Source organism: Atractosteus spatula, chromosome 3 (genome assembly GCF_055471065.1).
Source record: "Atractosteus spatula isolate fAtrSpa1 chromosome 3, fAtrSpa1.hap1, whole genome shotgun sequence".
Lineage (NCBI taxonomy): Eukaryota > Metazoa > Chordata > Actinopteri > Semionotiformes > Lepisosteidae > Atractosteus > Atractosteus spatula.
In genome coordinates this window covers 58,323,303-58,344,658 of record NC_142708.1, presented here as the reverse complement: position 1 = coordinate 58,344,658, position 21,356 = coordinate 58,323,303, and the positions used below count along the sequence as shown (strand labels likewise).

The 21,356-nt window shown below is 37.2% G+C and overlaps 1 protein-coding gene across 1 annotated transcript; it reads right to left on the bottom strand.

Annotated features, from left to right (window-relative positions):
- Positions 1–952: 952 nt before the first annotated feature.
- LOC148838019 (proepiregulin-like) lies at positions 953–18,855 on the bottom strand. Its single transcript, XM_088911913.1, has 5 exons — positions 18,705–18,855; positions 6,915–6,995; positions 5,976–6,108; positions 3,894–4,040; positions 953–3,090 (listed from the first exon to the last, which is right to left on the bottom strand). Exons 1-5 carry the CDS (start codon positions 18,742–18,744, stop codon positions 3,030–3,032), a joined length of 462 nt encoding a protein of 153 aa, XP_088768039.1. The 5' UTR covers positions 18,745–18,855; the 3' UTR covers positions 953–3,029.
- Positions 18,856–21,356: the final 2,501 nt, after the last annotated feature.

The window sequence follows — 21,356 nt, the reverse complement described above, 5'->3', positions numbered from 1 at the left end:
ACTCCTACTAAGTGAGGATTCCCAATTGAATATATACAATATACTCTGCACAAATCCTTTTGTTTGTGGTTACAACTTTAGATAAAATAATCCAAGATTCCAAGATTTGGTACCCTTAACTTTCATTTGGTCAAATAAGCATGGGTAGATGACATTTTGAGAGTGCAAGAACTGTGATGATGTGGTCAGATTATTTTTTTCTCATTTCCACTATTCCTTGAATTACCCCCCTTTTTTCTTTTTCTTGTGAGCTCCTATTGTTTGTATGGTTTTGTGTATATGTCTGAATATGTTCCTTGTCGTGTTCTGTTTTATAAATTGCAGAGAAGATGTGTTATAAAATATTGATCCTTTCTGTCAAGAGAAAAGGCTGTATAGATCCAATGGTAATGTACTGTATTAATACTCAAATTACTGATGAGCTGATTTAAGTACATCCTTCTATGGGATTCCACAGTTTATTAGCTAGAATATGTGGTGCAAAAAGGGTAATAATACAGTACTTCATTGTCTAATTGCAGGGAGGAGTCAAGATTACAGAAAAGGTTGATTCCAAGTTGAATTTAATACTTGCCTTTTCTTTCTGGTGGATTTAACATTTTCATTAAATGTACGATCTATGGACTGTTGATTGCTCAGTAATTCCTTTTCCTTCAGCAAACAACACAATTGTTCCCACAGTTTAAAACAGACTTGTATTGTTTCCACAAAGGATAGGAAAAATGCATTGTATTGCCAGTGACAAAAAGAGTCCATTAATCATCCGCGTTATTATTATAAAACTTAAATTTCTGCTCTCCACAATTGCCTTTGATTGCAGAAAACTGTAAGAAAAGTTGAGTTAAAGCCATGTACCATACTGTATATCTGAACTGTAAACACAGCTTACAGTGTAGAAGTCTTTTAATAAGTTGATAGTGCCCTCCACTGGACTGCAGTAAAACAGTACTAGCAGATGATAGGAGATTTTATTTGGCTAAAAACATTGATGGAGTAAAATAAATAAAATAAAGGAAAAATAACAATGCTTTAAGCTTGACTGAATATAAAAATTGAAATGTAAAAATATGTTTTTTTTAAAAAAAAGTCTGACAATATCAGTTACAAGCAATGTTAAAATGAAGTCACAAGCATATTTTCAGAAAATTGTAAAACATTCTACGGCACATTTCAGATAACTGTATTATAAAAAATAAACCCACCTGAACTACTTATAAAAAATAATATTTGCACACAGTTCCAAAAGCACACATACCTGATTCATGTTTGAAAACTACCACATCATGGATAATTGCAAATATTGCATTCAATAATCCCCACAACTTTAACTTCAGAGATGCTCATTGCTGAACTGTAACAGTGCAGGGTAAGGGTCTGGATATGATTAAATTCTGTACAATACTAAATATAGCATTTTATTTCATTTAAAATATATTGTAAATATATGTAAATAAATTACATATCAAATATTTTATACATTATTCATGTTTTATATCTCAAGCAGAAAATTATGAATTGGAAGAGTAAGGTTTTAATACCTTATTGTCTTTTTACTCTGGGGGATGCCTAGAACCGTTTTTAATACGTGATTATTCTATACTTTTATTTACTTTTAGCTTTTTATAGGAGCAGCATGGCTGCTCTTGTATCCTCTCTGGTTCATTAATTTCAGTTTCCAATTTTTCCATTTCCACTGCCCTTTATTTTTGTTGGTGTTGAGTCTAATTTTATATGTATAAAAAAGGGCTACACCCCAGGATTGAACACCTTTTGTCAAGAAGTTCAGTTTACCTAGCAGATATGCTCTTAGCTGTGGCTTCATCAAGATTATACAAAAGGATAATCATTTTTGATAGTTGTTATAGAAGCAGACAAAATATTGAAAGATTTGACCACAGTTACAGTATCTCTCTGTCTGCTTTGTTTCATGAGATATTATGTTACTTTTTTTATTATTTTGAAACTGAAAGCTTTAAATATGGTGGACCTAAACTTATAACAGTGGTGCTAAAAATGTCATTAAATGAACTTAACAATACCGTTTGGATAAGGCCAACAAAGAAAATACTGTCAATAGGGAGCAACAGTTCCCAGTTCACGTAAGGTCATGTGTCAACAGGAAGAAAGCACTGCTGCACCTACTCAATAAATCCTCAACTTTCATTTGAAATCAATGAGTAATCTGAACCTCCTTCCTGTGTTCAGAATAGTGAAATGTGTTCAGAAATGCGAACTGCTTCCCACGTTCTTTACGTCAGGTGGAAGATGGGTGTGCTTCTAAACTCTGTCCTTTGCTGGTTTTCTAATTACAGGCAGGTATTCGCTTCAAAGGCGGCATAGGGTTTTAAAGAGACATTTTGAAGGCCTATTTTGCGATAAAGCAATGTATAATGTAGCACACGTGATGTCTGTATTTGCAGGTCATGTGAGTGCAGAAGAACAATTGAACATGCAGTGCTATCTTAAGATCAGCAGTAAAAGAGCTAACAAAGAAGTGGCTTACTTTAGAAAGTTTCCATTTTTTATCAGTGTGAAAAAGAATCCTAACACAAAAGCTAATAATTCTTAGCTTACGTGTATACTACTGTTGGTAGTTTTGACATAGAGTATACGCTAGGCTTAAATGAAAATATGCCAAAGGATTATTAGTAACACAATCACGTTCATTTCCTTTTCACAACATTTCAGACAAAAGCTGCTGAGACTACATTGATGCATTTTTTCATACTACTGCTACTACTATGTCTAATATGAACACCAACAGTAACTGTTATTGTCATTAGTGCTACCATATTAAGAAATACTGTTTTGCATTATCCCAATAATCACACTAACTAATGCAAAAGAATGAATACAGCTATACACTAAAGACCACATATATGCTTATCAAATAAATACCCTCTACACATTAGTGGAGGGTAAATACAATATGTCTTCATCACAAGAGCACTGGGGCCAATATGTTTCACAGGCTTGACTGATGTCATAACATTTGATTCCACAGTTACATTCTTTTAACAGATCTTCCTTCATGCAAGTTGTACTTCTTGGTATTTTTTCTCTCGTGAAGTGCACTTATTCTTTTTGTACCTGCCAAAAAAGCACCAAAAATGTCATTACCAGTAGTATAGAATGATACTGTAATATACAAGTATTTTGGACAAAATATCTTGTGTCAGAAATGAAATGAACAACTTCATATCAAACAAAACCTATGCCACAATCTTGCAAAGCCTACTCCTTATCTTGCTGAATCCTGTTACAGCTGTCCTAGCCAGCCAGTTCAGATCAGACAAGGCAGAGACAGCAATGTTTTAACTGAAAGGCACAGAGAGTAAATAAGGTAAACCAAAGCACAGTGGCTCATTGTGCCAGAGCTCATCCTCACCACCATAACATTAAACAAACTGAGAGCATTCCACCCCTCGCCAGAGAGGATGCTGGTCCATCACAGTGATCACCACGCAGCTACAGTATGCTGGTCCCCACTTATACAGCTGGGTAGACTGGAGCAGGTGGGGTAAAGTACTGTACCTCACCCCAGGTACAACAGCTGTGTCTGCAGCAGGGACTGGAGCCCATAACCGCTCAGTCATGAGTCCAGAGGCTTTCCTACTACTGTACTGTATACTGTACCCTGATGCAAAACATGTGGGTACATATATGTTAAACAGAAAATAAAAACAGTAAAAAGCCTGCTGGTTCATGTCATAGTAATTGGAAATCAGTGTTGCACATGCAAAATACATTCTTTCATTAATAAAGTTAATTTGTTTTGTTATTATAATTTCAGTTCACAAAACAGAAAGGACGGTTTACAACTAAAACTTCTGTAATTCTTGAGGAATGGCTGCAGTTAAAGAACATTATGGGAAAAGTAATTTTTTTCATACCACTTGTAGAAGAAGTATAATGTTCCTGCTAAAGCGATGAGCAGCAACCCCACGCACACCACGGTGAGAATGATGTATTCCTTATTCAACGGCTTGCTCACAAGTTCAATGTGAGCACATCTAGACCCAGTGAAGCCCTTCTCACACCTGAGAAATGCATGAACAAAGGGAATAGATTTTCAAAAAATCAGTGACCGACGCTTATTGCAAGACTTCAGACAGTTGCTGACGAACATTTTCAGCTGTGCATAATCTTTTAAATGTTTAAAAGACTAACCCATTTTATAATGATAACAATGCTGCACAGGTAAGGTTCTGGGTGGCAGAGGGTCTCCACACTAGCCCAGCTCTGTCTCGTCTATCTAATCTGCCTTTGTAATTATTTTCACACTGCAGTGATGTTAGAAGTCATGTTCTATTTCTATTGTCATTGCATCATGATATATACAAGTAGTTCAGGTGGGTAGCTGCGTCAACATGCATAGACTGCAAAGGAACAAGTAATAGGTTTATTTCATGCCAAAAAGAGAAAAAAGACAACACAATGTTTCGACTGTGGAGCATTCTTTTAAATGTATTTAGTATTATATATACAATACATGCTATAATCACTGATGGTGTGTGAAATATTTAATAAGGTATTCAGTCAAGTGCAACATTTACTTAGATTTCCATCTCATAATAAAACTCAGTTACACTCGTACAGTAAGTACAGTAACTAAAGTACCCTTTCCAGTGATGAATTTGGTTATGACCAAAATAAGGGATTTAATAATTTTAAGGGATCAATCTGTTGCCGAAATCAATGTAAATGAAACGATGGGCAACATGGTACAGTGGCTATCAAAATTATTTCTTCTCCTTGGACTTTTCCACATTTTACTTTGTTTAAATATAGAATCACAATGTACAGTACAGTATCTGTGAGGGATTTTTGCCATTGACTCACATAAAACACTCTATAATGTCAAAGTGAAAACTAAATTCTAGAGATCATCCTAAATAGATTATAAATATAAAACAGAAAATAAGTGATTGAATAAGTATTTTGCTGTGACACACACCTAAACAGGCTCTGGTGCAACAAAATGCCTTTAGAAGTCACATCATTTTTTATTAAATGGAGTCCACTTGTGTGCAATTAGGTGGTTCATATGAGGTCTGGATAAATATGCCTTTATCTGTGGGAGGTCTCACAGTTGATTGCTCCCAACAAAACCTACATCATGAAGACAAAGAAAGTTTCAAAGTAATCTGGGACAGGGTTATTAAAAAGCACCAATTACGGGAAGGGTACAGTACTAGAAAATCTCTAAGGCATTTCATATCCCTCAAAGCACAGTAAAGTCTGTTCTAAACAAATGTAGAAAATATGGCACAACTGTAAAACTGTGAAGAACAGGGTGTCATCAAAAACTGAGTTAACAGGCAAGAAGTGCACTAGTCAGGGGGGCCATCGAAAGGTCTCTAAAGAAATTACAGTCATTCATAGCTGAGATGCGAGAAACTGTGCATATGACAATTGCCTGGATGCCTCACAAATTTGGCTTCATGGGAGAGTGACAAAAAGCTCACATTAAATCTCACCTACACTTTACCAGAAGGCATGTGGAACTCTGAGACAAAGTGGAAGAAGATTCTGTGGTCTGTCTAGACCCAAATTGACTAAAGTTTTTGGGCTCATTGTTGCTATGTTTGGTGCAAGCATAAGAGTGAACATCATCCTGAGAACACCATCCTTACTGTGAAGCGTGGTGGTGGCAGTATCATGCTATGGGGAAGCTTTGCTGCATCAGGGCCTTGAAGACTTGTGAAGATAGAAGGAAATAGGATGCAGCAAAGTACAGAGAAATATTTTGGCTCACTTTTTCAATTCTATGTTAAAATCTTATATTTACCACTGAATTAAGAATGGCTAAATAGCAAGACATTAACTCCATCTCTGTTCCCACAGTACCAATCTTACCAAATTAATCCTAGTACAGCTGTTGGAGCCATGACTGAAGTTAAACAAGGAAAGCCAACATCCATCAAGACTCACAGTTCAGTGCCACAGTGCCTGAATGCCAGTATTCATCTCACCTGCAGTGGTGTTCACTTAGGTCCACCAAAAAAATGCATTCTCCATGAAAGCAGTACTTGTCCATGTCTGCATCACATTTCTGTATTTTCACTTGTGCTATTCGTGGGGTCTCATAAGACTGTGCCACAGAAACTGGGGAGAAATTGAAATAGAATATTGTGAAAAAAAGGGTAATTTACAACCTCTAGCTCAGCAGATTAGAAGCCAGTGAATGACACAACATTTTCTGGCTATACTGTAAGGGCTCACGAAAAGGATTCAGCTCTGCAAGGCAATTTACAAATTACTATTTTCATTTCATTGTGATATTATCATTATGAAATAATTTCATTTTAATCCTAAACCTTTTTTTTATTTTTACTAATTGCACAAACATTATTGTGCAGGCTTTTCATTCTTTGAATCTCACTTGTTGCCCTATACGTTATGTTTTTACTTTGTATTGAACTTTTAGTACATATAATCAAACCATACACTATATGACAACAGATGCCTATCCTGGGATAGGTGTAGACAAGGATACAAGGTGTTACAGTCACACTTACATAACAAGAGAAACTGGAAACTGCTGGGAACTTCATAGAACAAAGACTTTTAATGCCTATCTGTCTTTCTGTGTGAAACTGACACTGTAAAATGAACACTACTGAGACTGTAAAGGTTTGTTTTCCATATTATCTTTGCTGCTTTGTTCATTGGTGAGTGACATTTTATGGCACCTCAACTCTTCCCTCCCTTCTACTCAGAAAACTGCTCCTAATTATAAATGATTTGTAAAATGTTTTCTGTGAAAGTAGTCTTTACATAATGGATGAATGTGACCATTTTCTAGAGGATCTGTAGTATAGAGCATTTATTACAAGCACAGTCCTTACTGATTCAGCAAATGGTAAAATGTGTATATGCATAGAAATTGAGAAAAATACACATATTGTTACCTAATGTAGAACACTCCACCTGTCCAGGGCTGCACAATGGAGATGGAGTCGTACTTTGGACATGTTGCAGGAGTTGCAGACCTAGTAGCAGGGAACAGGCAATGTTTCTCATTAATGTTACTTGAAAGATGAACATAGATAAAATATTTGAATGTGCATAGAAACCAAAATACACTGGATGCCTCTGAATGGTTTTCTTCAGTGCTTGGATGAATGGGCATTTTATGCTGATAGGCATTGCCAAAGCACACAATAACTCACATTTGTTTTCCATCAATGCTAAGATAATGCTAGTTTCTTAAATTTAAGATTTTGTAAGTATTTATTAGTGTGGAATTTTGTGTTTCTTCCCAATACAGATACAAACATAAACAATTTTTAAACCATATCTTAATTGACCTAATGATTGATACTTTGCTTATTTCATCCCTTGTAATTTACCTTTGGTTCCAGCCAAATAAATAATAATAATAAATCATAGAACATTTCTTCTTAAGCACCTGACACACCCTAGTATTATTTGGGACTCTTATGCTGTCCCAATATGAGGGTTATGTACAGTAGCATACTCACTGAGCATAAAATAAAATCTTATTCTTAAAACTATGCAATATTGCAAAATACTGTTACTGCAACAGATTGGTGGTACTGGTGATTAGTGAATAGAAGACAGCTGAGGATGAATACTTACACACACCTATTGCTAATAGGCAAAAATCATCTAGTGAATAATAGCAATTTGACTCTTGGCAAGGTCGAATAAAATTTAATCAAAGTTGAACCTGTATCTCCAGTATAGTAAACTATAGAAGTTCCTGCCAGATTCCTCCACCCACTTTGAAAAAACCAACAGCCTCACACCATACAGTATAAAGAGCATGGTAAGAGTCATTTACACTCTTGGAAAAGCAACCAATAACAGTTCAGAGGTGATTCACGATTCACTCTTTGATCTATTAAAATATGCAGAAGACTTAGGCTAAATGTGCTAACAGCAGTTAATCAAGAAAAATCCATAGCAAAGATTGGAGTGTTCTCTTTATTTATCGCCACACTGTAACATTGCACACCAACAAACGTCTCTTTGTAAATAATATTTTTACATATAGTAGCTAGCCTAAAATCATCATGTTATGACACCTGCAGGAATTGAACTGTTATTGCTCTGAAAAAAATTACGAAACAGCTCCAGCAGTTATAAAAAAAAGATTATGTCAACCCACTGAGACATGCTCTTGCCAGATTCTTCAATTTACATAGTACAGTAAATAGTTTTGATAGGTGTGTAGTCTTGGACTGAACCTTTTTGTTTAGCGCACCATTAAATGCAAAACTGGGATAATTATGGTAAACATCTGGAACACAAAGGCAACTAAGGTCAGATTTGCGAAATGAAACATAAAGGCGTGCATTTTTGGTTCAGGCTGTCCTCTACCTAAGGATCAACTACTGAATAAAGAATTTTTAAATAGGCTGTAAATACTTTGTACATAATTGAAAAAGCAAGTTGGGACACAGCACACACACCCTGGAACTCAGTATTAGAAAAAAATATGCTTAATCAGAAATTCTGTAGTTCTCTCATATTACACATCCTTCATGTTATTATAGAAGTATGCTCAAAGAGATAAAAATATTTACAAAGCCTGAACATGTCAGTATCGAAAAAAAAAATAAATTTGCTTTTGATTTTATTGCTGAACTTACTTTTTGATACCACTGCTTCCCACTGTGATGGACTTGAATGCACAAAGTCTTAGTGGAATATTGAAGCTTCATGAATTAGTATTAGAAAAATTCCCAAACTAATCAAATGCCCTCAGTAACAGAAGCAAACAAGAAAAAACAAAAATTAATGATAGTGTAAAATAATATTTTTCATTGGATCATACCAGTTTTTACACAGTAACATAGCCTATAAGGATATATAGATATAATGTGTTTTTCAGATTATAATACATTTGTTCAATATATACATATATTCAATATATATGTATATATGTCTTCAACCTGAGCTCCTAAAGCAAACTCTAATTTGTTTTGCAAAAAATCATATTATTTCCATTCTCTTATGAATTCTAAAATGAAATACTTTACATGTACACTACCTTCTATTTTTAAGATCTTAGAAGGGTTAATAATGAGTATAATTTAAATGCTTAACGAAATTCCAAGGTACATAAAACTGGCAAACCAGTTTGTAACACTATTATCCTTATTTTTAAAATATCTCATAATGATAATTCATCATATGTGGTTAAAAATGCATTTCAGTGGCAAGGAGGATTAAGAAGGATTACAAACATGTTTATACACCCAAAAAGGAGTTTTAAATTCAAGGGAAAACATGCCTCTGGAATAAATGCGCACAAAACAAACACAAAAAAACCCCAATATTTGATCAATTTCCAAAGCAACAAAAACGTTGACCAGTTATTTCCTGTTTTGCAAGGTTTTTTCTTGGCAGGTCTTACTTTCCATTCTGATTGTACTCATTTAAAGGTGTTGAAATACATCTTGTAGAAAAGATGTGAGTGATTGTATGGGAACCTGAATTAGTTTTTTTCTGAAACACTAAATATTGAGGCATACTAAATACCTAAAACACAAGTGACAGTATGGATTATAAATTGTCCCACTGTCACAGTGTCAGCCCCATAGACAAATGCATTATTACCTAAAATAACAATTTAATAACTAGCAATACTGTAAACACTAACTGACCTTGAATGGGGAACACTGTGTTTTGTGTGAATAAAATGTGTGGCAATTTGGGAAATATGTTTTGTAACCTAGGAGAAAAAGGATGTTCTAGAGAGCATTCTGAGAGACAAAAAGAATCGGACTACACCTTATGCTGAATTTGAAAAACAGGGCGTGAGGGGATGGCTCATTAGTATCTCTATGAAAATGTGAAGATCAGCATTAGTACAGAAGCCAAGCCATGACCAAAGGAGATCTAGATGAGACCCCTGTTAATTATTAAAGCTATGAGAAGTAACATTAACCCTCCCATACTGGCAAGCAGTACTATCATTTTGGTAGAGTTAAATAACTCTGGTTTGTACAGTATGTTCTCTCCATGTTTGTGTTTTGTGTTGGTTCCTTCCAAGTGCTCTAGTTTCCTTCACAGTCCAAAAACATATTGGTAGGTTATTTGGCTTCTGGGAAAATTGGCCCTGGTGTGTGCACGTGTGTGTTTGTGTATCTACCCTGTGATGGACTGGCGTCCCATCCACGGTGTACCCTGCCTCGCACCTACTGCTTGCCAGGAAGGGTTCTGGCTCCCCTGCGACCCTGTATTGGAAGAAGTGGTTAGAAAATGGATGGATAAATAAAATAATGGATTTCCACTGGCATCTGTCCCAGCCCCTTTTTTCTAATAAAGTCTGAGTGCTACCTGATTTTTTTTGTGAGAAACTATGCAAGTAACCAGACAACTAACTTTCAGAATTTAGAGGAATCACAAAGTGGTTAGTAATGTTACTCCCCAGCAAAGGAAATAGCTATACTGTTAAGCTAGCATTTAGGAGAATGGTACAGTACATGTGTCCAGAGGAAGGACATCAGTGAGGTGTCCTGCTTTAAAAACCTTTACTTTCTCACAGAAGCTTCAGAGAATAATGTTTTAAAAAAGTGTTTTATGCATACTTTTCCACAGCTAGATGAGCAAATGTCATGTTAGCACATGTCAATTTGGAGTTATTTTGAAATAACTTGCCTCCATTTTTTTAACCACAAGTTAATCTAAATGTTTTAGATTGTAACTGAGTATACAGCATTGTTCAGTGATGATTTATTGGAAGATTATTTTATTTTTTCTTAATGTGAGAAATATTAGTAGCAGTATTGCTATACTGCAGAATGTTAAGTTCCAAGATATATTTCCTTGAAGATAAGTCTGTAATTTTATCTTGTACAGTATGTCACATCATATATCTGTAAATATTCTAATTCTAATATACTGTATTTGCTGGTGTGTTTGATTTTAGTACTCAATTGTAACCTAAAGATGAATTTTAATTGTTCAATTTCATGTCGGAAACAAGAGGGGAGCTTCAGATGTGTACAGAGGAATGAGTTAAGGGTAACTCCATGCTGGAAAGCTGAAGGAAAGAAAAGACATGTTTTGTCTGTTAAGCCTTCTTCACACCAGAAGAAGACTTAACCTCCAAAACAATGTTTTCAATTTTTTTCTGCTTTGCAGCATAAAATTAGCCTTTACTTGTATCTTGGATCCAAGCACTGTATTATCTAAAAACGTGTTGAAGTCAATATGAAAAAGAGGTGGTAACAATTGTACGTGCAAATAAGATTGCGGGAGGTTGGAGATTACTCTATGTAAACATCCTGTGTTCTGTATAATTTTACATCCCCTGCATATGCCTCAGACTTTGTATTGGCCAACAAACTAGCTAGTTAAACTGTAATTGGGAAGCTATCTGTGTTAATTGACCTGCATTCCAAATAATAAATGGCATTTCCTAAGAACAATGCATGACTAACCTCAAACTATTTCATAAGTGTATCTTTTCTTTGTGGTTTTTCTTATACCGAAAGCTCCTATTCAGCTTCAGATGCAAACATATGTAGAAGGATGATGAGGGCTTTGCTGTGCTAATACCTTTTCACTGCTTCTGATTCAGAGCCTGTAATCATTCACAAATGTATATCATGACGGAAATGAGTTTCCCAGTTGAGGTTAGTTTAGCTATTTTTTTACATTCTTTGCATGTTTTATAGCTTCGGGCATAAAAGACGTACCATGGTTTATGAAATACAGCTTGTGATCATTAGTAGTAAAAGTAAACTATACCACAGAAGCCACTGGTCAGCTCATTGCATAACCAGGATGAACAACCCTGCCATACATACAGTACCTCACATCATACGTGTTGCACCATGTAAGGCTGATTGCTATGTTAATTGCTGACAAGATTTAACTCTTCAAAACCACTCATTCTTGCTATAATGGTAAACATTTCCTAATGAGACATTAATTCTCAAATCATTTTACCTTAAGTCAGTGTCTGTGAATGTTTTAAACTACCTCACTGCAAGCCAACATTTACTCTTTACATTTTAAAACTATATATGCATCCCCCAATCAACCTCCGTGTGTTTACATTTTTTAGGTTATTGGTTATGATCTTATATTGAATTCATTGTGTTGCAGTTGCTTTGGTGCCAATAAGTTAGCTGGTGATAGGAGACAAAATGTAACAAGGATCTAGAAAATGCTGAGAGAGGTAAAAAATGACTGGTAAATCCAGCAGCCTAACACCTAAAGTTCTCTGCCCTCAATCCAAGTCCTATTTGTTTTTATTATAGTGCTCAATAAACTCAGTCTCACTTGTCTGGTTAGATCCTAATGAATGCAATAGAGGGTAGAATGTATTAGAGGTTATTTGGTGTAAGTTGCCTAATCGTGAGAATTGGAGCCTGACCATAAACCCAATGCTAACCAACCATCCCTCACCCCTCCTCAAGAGTAGGGAGCTGCTGCAAGTGTCCCAGGGAAGTCCAGAGGACAAGATATGTATATACTGTAGTGTACATACTTTACATGCAGTATAAAAGAAGTGGGTGAGATTAGGTCCGATGAAGAAATATACATTAGAGTTGTGTTGGTGTGATCCTAGGGTTCTTATTAACAACAGGATTTTAATTGCCTAATTGGAACAGTTATTTGGATAGAAGAATATTTCCTGATTGTCTAGATTTTGATCAGTTTAATCGAAAAGCACCTAGAATTTAGTCCGTTATTAATTGAGAAGCCCCTTTAAAACCTACAAGAATTCTTATATGTCTGTGGTTGCTGTGCGTGTATATAATTTGTTTAGTTGAGAGCAATATTTGACAGTATGTGGAATCTGGACAGGCTGATGTACAGAGAAAACTTGAAGGGGTCAGGATTCCAAAACACACACAAACCAGATTTGCTGAAGAAGAAAGGATAGGAGAGTTATTTGAACTGTAAGAAGATTGTAACAGGAGCAGCGAATATCCCATGAGCACTAATAATTTCACAGTTTAATGATAGTGTCATGGCGTTGTTCCATAATTATTTATAGAACAGCCCTCTTCTACTGCTGTTTTCTTCATATTGCAGGACACTGGTGCCATGGTACCTTGCACACTTTCTATCTGTCATCAATATAACAATTGAAAGACTTGGAAAAATAAAGCCCATTGATTAAGTAGTCAACAATCAACCGTCTGTGAGCATTTATTAAATGAAAACAGAAAAGTCCTGTGGCTTTTGATGGCCAGACCATTCAGAATGATATCACTCTGGCCAGGTAGGCTAGTGATGGCCATCTCAAGACCCCAAACCATTTTTTTTCAGATATTATTCAGGATAAACTGCTGGAGTGTGGGTCAACTGGACATCACTAATGTGGAGTTTCTTCTTATGGTTTTGAAATCAGTACTTTTTTCTTTGGACATCAAATTGAAATAGCAAAAATATCAAGATTACCAGATGTTTCATTAATAAATAAGGCAGAATCACATAATGTTTACACACAAATATTTGTGAAAGTACATGAAATGAAAGTATTTTCTAACTGCACTGCGTAGCCTGCACATACTGTAAATATGCACTGCATATTTGTACTGCAGTTTTTTTTTACCATTGACCTTTCAGAATAATAGACAGAGGTATTCTGCAGAACACATATTTTGAAATTTCACTGCAACCACTAGTAACAAATGAGGTTTATAGGCATTGATTTGAAACTCAGGGCATCGGTTTTGCAAATTTAAATAACCTGAATCACATGAATCAAATACTTTTTTTTAATTTAAGAAATTCATTGTCCCGTTTACTTTGTCTTGAGATATGTTTTCTTTCCATGATATTTTGACATGGTTTTTGAACATTTTCCTAATGTCATTTTGCAATCACATTAAGAAGAGGAATCTGCTAAAATCTTATTTACAAAAAGAAAGATTTCCTGCCCTTTAAAACATCCCATTTTGATTATCTCACTATTAAAAACAGCACATCTGAACTTATCAACAGTTATTTGGTATCAGTTTAATACCTTTTATTATTCATTTGTTTTTATTCCATACAGTACATCCATTTTCTAACCTCTTTATCCAGTTTAGGGTCACAAAGGAGCCAGAGCTTTTCTTGGCAAGCAGGACAGGAGACTCCCTGGAAAGAATGCCAGTCTGTTGCAGGGCACATACTGACACAAACACACCCAGTCACACAGGGGCCAGTTTTCCCAGAAGGCAGTTACCCTACCGGTATGTCTTTGGACTGTGAGAGGAAACCAGAGAACCTGGAGGAAACCTACATGATCACGGAAAGAACATACAAACCCCATGCAGATAGCACTCTAGAAACTGAACCCAGAGCCCCAGAGCTGTAAGGCAGTAATGCTGTCATGGATCTCACTTATCAGACGCAAGCCCAGGCTACTTCCCACAAATGCAGATGCACTCATCAGACACAAGCCCAGGCTACTTCTCACAAACGCTGATGCACAGCCTAAATACCCAACCACGGCCTTGTCCTGCACCTAGACTCCCGACAATCACTACTTAAGTGGTACTCATCTGCAGTCCCATGCTCAGTATTGGGTTAACCCTCACCGAGCTACTTTCGCCTCGATTTCTACGTATGCGAAATCCTTCATCCTCTGCAACCAGCTTTTTGACCCATGCTTGACCTCGACCACTAATATTGACTATGCGTTTTGGATAAGTAAACCCATCTCCACTCACTAAAACCTCTGTTTCCTCTGTTCAATCTTACCTTGGATCCTACCACCTTTTCATGATCAGCTATTGCTAACAAAATACTGAGCCGCACACATGGATCCTGCGGGCTACAATGCCATTTACTCCATTTCAGCACAACATTCAAACGCACTGGTTCAACTTCACTCCACACTTCAGCAACTCGTTGACAATGTGTCCAGATCCTCTTCCATTCCCCCTTCTCAGTTTGGCGTTTCCCCATCTTCAGATCTCCAGATCACCTCCCCTGCCCACCCCGTATAAGTCTGATGGGAATCCCACAACATGCCGGGTTTTCTGGCTCAGTGCTGGATCACCTTTCAACTCCATCCTGAGCACTTCACCTCCTCAAAGGAAACAATAGCTTTTGTTGTTTCACTCCTGACAGGGTGAGCTCTGGACTGGGGAGCTGCACTCCTCGCTAAACAGGCACCAGAAACAGTGGATTTCAATTTATTTGAAGAAAACTGAAAACCGGTTTTGGCCAAACCAGCTCCGATCGCCTGGTGGCCACCCACCCATCCACCCTGGATCAAGGAAATAGAACCCTCCAAGACTACTACAAGAATTTCTAACACTTGGTGTTGAAATAGATTCTGCTATGGTTACTGCCATCAGGGACTGGCCAACCCCCAAGAGTCTCAAACAGGACCAGCGCTTCTCAGGTTTTGCCAATTTCTACCACTGTTTCATCCATAACTTCAGGTCTGTCATCACACCCATCACCATTCTGACTCATAAAGGCCCTAATCAGGGCAAATGGAACCCCAAGGCTGACAAAGCTTTCCTCCGGAAGTAGATGCTTCCGGCCATGGTGTGGGCACCGTCCTGTCACAACGTCATGGGGACAAAGGGACACTCCATCACTGCGCATTTTTCTCCAGAAGGTTGTCACCAGCCGAGGTGAATTATGACATAGGGAATCGTCATCAAACTTGCTCTTGAAGAGTGGAGACACTGGCTGTAGGGGGCCCAACACCCCTTCACCATCCTCACAGATCATAAAAATCTAGTTTATATCCAGTCTGCAAAATGGCTAAACCCTCGCCTGGCCCTGTGGTGTATTATTCTTTTCTAGATTCTGCTTTTTAATCACATATTCTCCCGGATCTAAGAATGTTAAGGCCGACACCCTCTCCCGCCTCCATGACCCCCATGAGCTAGAGAACATCCCGACAAGATTCTCGCAGCAATCAGGTGGGAAAGTGAAGACCAAGTTAGACGTGCCCTGATTGGTCAAACAGTCCCTCCCCAATGCCCTCCAGACCAACTCATTGTTCCAAACAAAATCCGCTCAGCAGTCCTTCAGTGGGGTCATGATTCTCGCTTTGCCGGCCATCCTGGCTCAAAACGCACGCTGGAACTAGTCTCCAGGGACTTTTGGTGGCCGTCCATAAAACCTGGCATTGCCTAATATGTGCGGACTTGCTCCATATGTGCCAGGATCAAATCTCGTTGTAACAAGAAGGCACGGCTCCTGCAACCTCTTCCCATCTTCGAACGACCTTGGTCAAAAGTTTCTGTTGATTTTCTTACTGATCTACCAAGGAGCCTAGGAAAAAACGCTATAATGGTCATTGTGGATCGTTTCTCCAAGGCAGTTCACTTTGTTCCACTCCCCACCCTGCCATCCGACTGGAAAATGGCAGACCAGTTTGTCCTCCGCGTCTTCAGACTTCATGGCATCCCGAAAGACATGGTCTCGGACAGAGGCCCTCAATGTAAATTTTGGAGGGCCTTTTGCTGGTCCGTTTCCCTCACCTCAGGCTATCACCCAGAGGCCAATGTCCAGACAAAGAGAATCAACCAGGACCTCTTGAAGTTCCTGAGGTCTTATGTCTCTGCAACCCAAGACAACTGGGTTCCTTTGCTCCCTTGGGCCGAGTACGCACACAAATCCCTGATCACCTCCTCTACAGGTATGTCCCCCTTCCATTGCTCCTTAGGATACCAACCCCCCTTAATCCCGGACCCCCCCTGGATTCTGAGGTCCCATCCGTCCAAGGGTACATCACCTCACTCTGGAAACTGTGGAAAACTGCTAGGCTCACGCTACAGAAATTCTGGCATTTTAACCCTCTTCAGAAGCCTATTTACTATATCTCTTTGAGGGTTTGAAGGATTTTCTACAGGTAATAATCCCAATTATTTAAGAGAGGCTTAAACAATCCTTATTGTTTAAGAGAGGCTAGTGAAAGTGTTATGAGGGACTGCTATATTACTTTTGCATCTAATCTGAATAAGAATGAAATGCAGAATGCAGACTGCTCAGTTAGAAACTACCCTTCTTCATCTGCAAACAAAACAAAATCCTACATTTCTACAGAGCAAAGCTAGACATGAGGCCACTCAGAAAAGCTAGTATAAAAAACTATTAAAAAGTGTTTAGAACAGAATGCTAAATACCAGGCAATGTAGCTCTACTAAAAACACACAGAATGCCCTAGTTAAAGTGGGACTAAAACAAAGGCAATAATAATGTTGTACTCTGTAAGCCTTGAAATGTTAGTGGTTTCTGAGACTTTTGATCATATCTATGTAGAATTCATAAGGTGGTACAGACTTGAGCATAATCAAGAAATTCTACAACTTGCAAAAATGTCCTTTCTTAACTATCAAACAGGTTGAACATCTAGATGCTTTAACTTTGAAGAAGTCAAAGGAAGCTGTGCAATCTATTCAGAACTGAAAATCTCCTGCATTGACAGAATTCCCATTTCACTCTCACCAACACACCTAGAACAAATCAATTCCATCATAACTGTTTTATTTGATCACATTTTAAGAAATATCATTGGACCTTTCAGTTAAGAGTGCTTTAGACATGGGTTAACTCTAGGACATAAATTTCACTTGTCAACTTTTTAGTCCTTTACCTACTGTATCCACCCTGGTCAACAAGAACTGTTCATCTTCATAAGAACATAAGAGTAGATACTGTACAAGTGAGAGGAGGCCTTTTGGCCCATCGAGCCCCCTTTGGCGACTAGCAGCTAATTAATCTACGGGATCTCACCCAGCTACAGTACTGTATGTCTTGAAAAAAAAATGGCCTGTGGGCATCGGCTTCAGCAAAGTGTCTGGAAGGTTTGTTCCATACTTCCACACCTGATGACTATATTCTTGGTGACATGTTTGATAACAATGGCCTGAGCACATCTGAGGTTCTGAGAGAGACTGTGTTTTTCTCTTTTCTGTATCTGAGACTCTCTTTTGCTCCTTGTGTCTATGAGGTGCTAGGGGATACTCCTTCATCCTCCCATGCTGTGGCAGTTCAACTGCCACCACAAGGGGTGTAGCCACACCTGAAGAAGGCTCCACAGCCGAAACGTTGTGTTTTCTCTTTCCAGCATGGAATAAACCTATTACTTGTTCCTTTGCAGCCTATGCATGCTGATGCAGCTACCACCTGAACTACTTCATCACTAAAACACAATATGTCATTTGAGATTTTTTATAGATCAAAGCCACCCATCAAATGTTTTAAATTTGTTTTTCATAGGAAGTAATAAAGACAATCTTATTCCATTTGTAATTTAAAATTACAGTACATAAAAGGACATGCTTTCATTGAGTTATAAAATAAAAACTGGTGTCTACACAAAATATATTAAAAAATTTAAAAACTGATTAGAATTTATTATGTTATTTTAACACATTGTGTAACAAATACATATGTATGCGTGAAAATTGTTCACACCATCTCAGTGTGAGATACACTGCCTGTGTGTGTGGAGATATTTGTATTAACAAGGGAGACAGACATTTCACATTTCTTTTAATTCCAGTGTCACGCTCTCTATAAACATCAAAATGCTTTAAGCATATTTATTTAAATTCTCTGAAATTCAACTTCACATAAAGTAAAGAAGTACATTGAGCACAAAAACGAATACCTGTAATATTAACATTACAAACACACCACTAAATGGTTTTAATGATTAACACCAGCACCAATCCTTTTAGCACAGGAAAGAAACATTGTTCTCTGATTTTTTTGAAAATGGTATTAAAAAAAGGTTTAGTAAAACTCACCTAAAAAAGACAGAAGCAGAAACGCCTTGTAGTAAGTCATTGCCTTAAGTCAGGAATGGGCTGAATCCTGTTTGTAGAACACACTCCTGAAGTGTGAGCCAGTCCCTTCCCGAGCAGACCAAGCCTGTGGGCAGACAAAGGTATGTGACTAATTCCAATCCCTTCGCAGCTGCTTTTGTAGGTATTTACAACCTGTCAAGCAGGATCTATGGATAAACTGGGCAGAAGGAGGGTGATTCCAGGTGCAATGAGTGGGACAAACCTGTTTATTTCCATTTTTCCTGTCACTGTAATAAATATAGTCTGTTATTTTAACGTATTTGCAGTTGCTAAAAAGATATTTGGTTGCCAATAAACCAGCTACTAAAAACAAAGGGTGTGGTGGATTAAAATATACATTGTTTTAAAAAAGTATTTGCACTGTAAAGGGATTTGTTTCTTTCAACTAAGAATGGAAAGTTACATACAAATCTTTGTCTTTGTTACGTTGTAGATTTTCATATTAATAAAAACCTTCCACTCCTCTCAAGCGCACTTTAGAAAGTCTAACGTTTGTGGAGCCTACTGCATATGATTCACCTCACATTAAAGGACACCTAAACACAAACCTTGGCAGAGGTCAGGAGGTACTCAAGGAGCTCAAAGGCAGGGGGTATGGATTTAAAGGAAATATTTAGATTATTGTTGTTCTGGCCTGCTTTTGTCAAACCCCTTAACAAAAACAAAATGTGAAGAGCCCCAGAAGACACTTCTGTCAAACTCTTCTGGCTCATTTTTGAATCTACATTTTTCTCAATTGGAAATGTAACAAAAGTGAACAGACCAGGTAATTCTGCTGATGATAACTGCAAAAAATAAACTGCACTGTACCGTGTGACTAATGTTGCACTAAAGAGAAAACCTACTGTAAGTAGTCAATTGTCAGTTTGGACCACTGCTTACCCCATGTAAGATGTTTCCAGGTGTTTGGGGATCCTCTGCAGCTTCAGTTCAAGAACAACGGTCATGGAAAACACTGTAACAGCTGGACAGAACGACACAGAAAAAAATTGTAACATGCTTAGCAGAGCTTTGCTCACCTCACCTCATGCCTAAAGTGACTAGAGGTAGACTGAGATCAAATAGTACAAATGCAGATACTGCAAATAAATACCTTCTGTACAAGTGTATCACACAGTGTGTACTGTATGAGAGATTTTCTTTTTAATCATTATTCATTTGTTTTTACAAAACAAATAAGGCTTTCTATTTTTCTGTTAGATTTTTATAATTTCCTGAAAAAAAGTAGAAAAAACATTTTACAAAAAGAAAATGAGTGAAACGAATAGATTTCTTAAGGATCACAAATATATATTGATTAGTTATCCTTCATATATTTGAAAGAACAATGCTAGATTTTATTAATGAGGTCAACTAAATTCTGTCCGCTTTGCATTTCTGAAGTTAATTCCAATAACAGAATGAAAGACAGAGGTAAAAGTAACTATTTTATGTGCTGCTTAAGGCTCTTTCTAACAAAAAAAAGTATTTCAGTATATCAGTATTTGGTTTTTCAGTTTTAAATGTTTAATAATCAGTGTGAGTTATGCAGGCAGTACTTCCAAGTCATATGTTAGGTACAGTAGGTAATGTATTTAATACTGACATGATGAAAAGAACCAACAAAGACTTCCATACATTTGCTGTCTTATGATATGTTCAATGAGTGCTAGTGTCAGTCATAAATAACCATACAGCTGTACAGTATGCCTTATTAGCATTACTGCCAATAAAACATTATGGAAGATCTTATTGCCTGTGGTTAGTGCTGTCCACAAAAACTCCAAGGAGAAGAAAAGGTAAGGAGGTTAGCCTGGGGTGGGAAATCAATCTGACTGAGTGTTGAATGAAATCTGTTGTGTTGTCAGGTACTGACGTTAGTGAAAACAGAGACAGGGTTCACATGGGACAGGCACTTGCTGTTCTGCTTGGCCCCAAATAATTCCTTTTGCGTATCAGCATGGTAACGCTTTGTGTTTTCTTTTGTTACTCTGAATTGACATCCAGCAAATTCAGGTTCTGTTTGCCTTTCACAGCAGCACCAAAAACACGTAAAGGGAAGAATCACTAACTTATCTTTATCAAATACGTGGAATCTCATTTGCCCGTGATCCGCTTACAGGATAAACATTAACAGCAAGGAATTTTAGTGTTTAAAACGATGATAATAAACATACAACCATAAGTATAAACACATGGTCTAAGGATTAGGTGTGGTGGCTTACTACTGCAGAACTAGATAAGGGTTTCATTAGTGAGTAATTCAGTTCTTCATTTTAACATTCAAATAAAAATGGGGGTGTGCAATTGAATCATAGATTTTATATAAAGTACATACTGACCTCTAGTGGCATGTAGCACAGCTATCAACCGAAACGTGTATATGTCAGTTTAGTTTCAAAAGTGCTTGGTAAAGAATGAGTCTCATATAGTTCTTACTATTCTTCAGACAAATGTGCCAGTGATATATAAATATGTGAATATGTTCTTGAATTTAATCTTAACATCTTTTTTACATAAAACAGAAATAGAAAAGGTAGAGTTCACAGAACATGATCAAATATTTTAATTTGCAGAGCCCTGTGATGACTAAGATAAGATAAGATCTCTTTA

Bases quoted from the DNA above. Each gene is read 5' to 3' on its own strand.
- LOC148838019 (XM_088911913.1), bottom strand. From the start codon at position 18,744: ATGACTTACTACAAGGCGTTTCTGCTTCTGTCTTTTTTAG. The intron at 6,109-6,914 runs GTAACAATATGT...ATTTCTCCCCAG, and splicing joins GGTGGAGTGTTCTACATTAG to TTTCTGTGGCACAGTCTTAT. The intron at 3,091-3,893 runs GTATGAAAAAAA...CTTTTTTGGCAG, and splicing joins TTATACTTCTTCTACAAGTG to GTACAAAAAGAATAAGTGCA.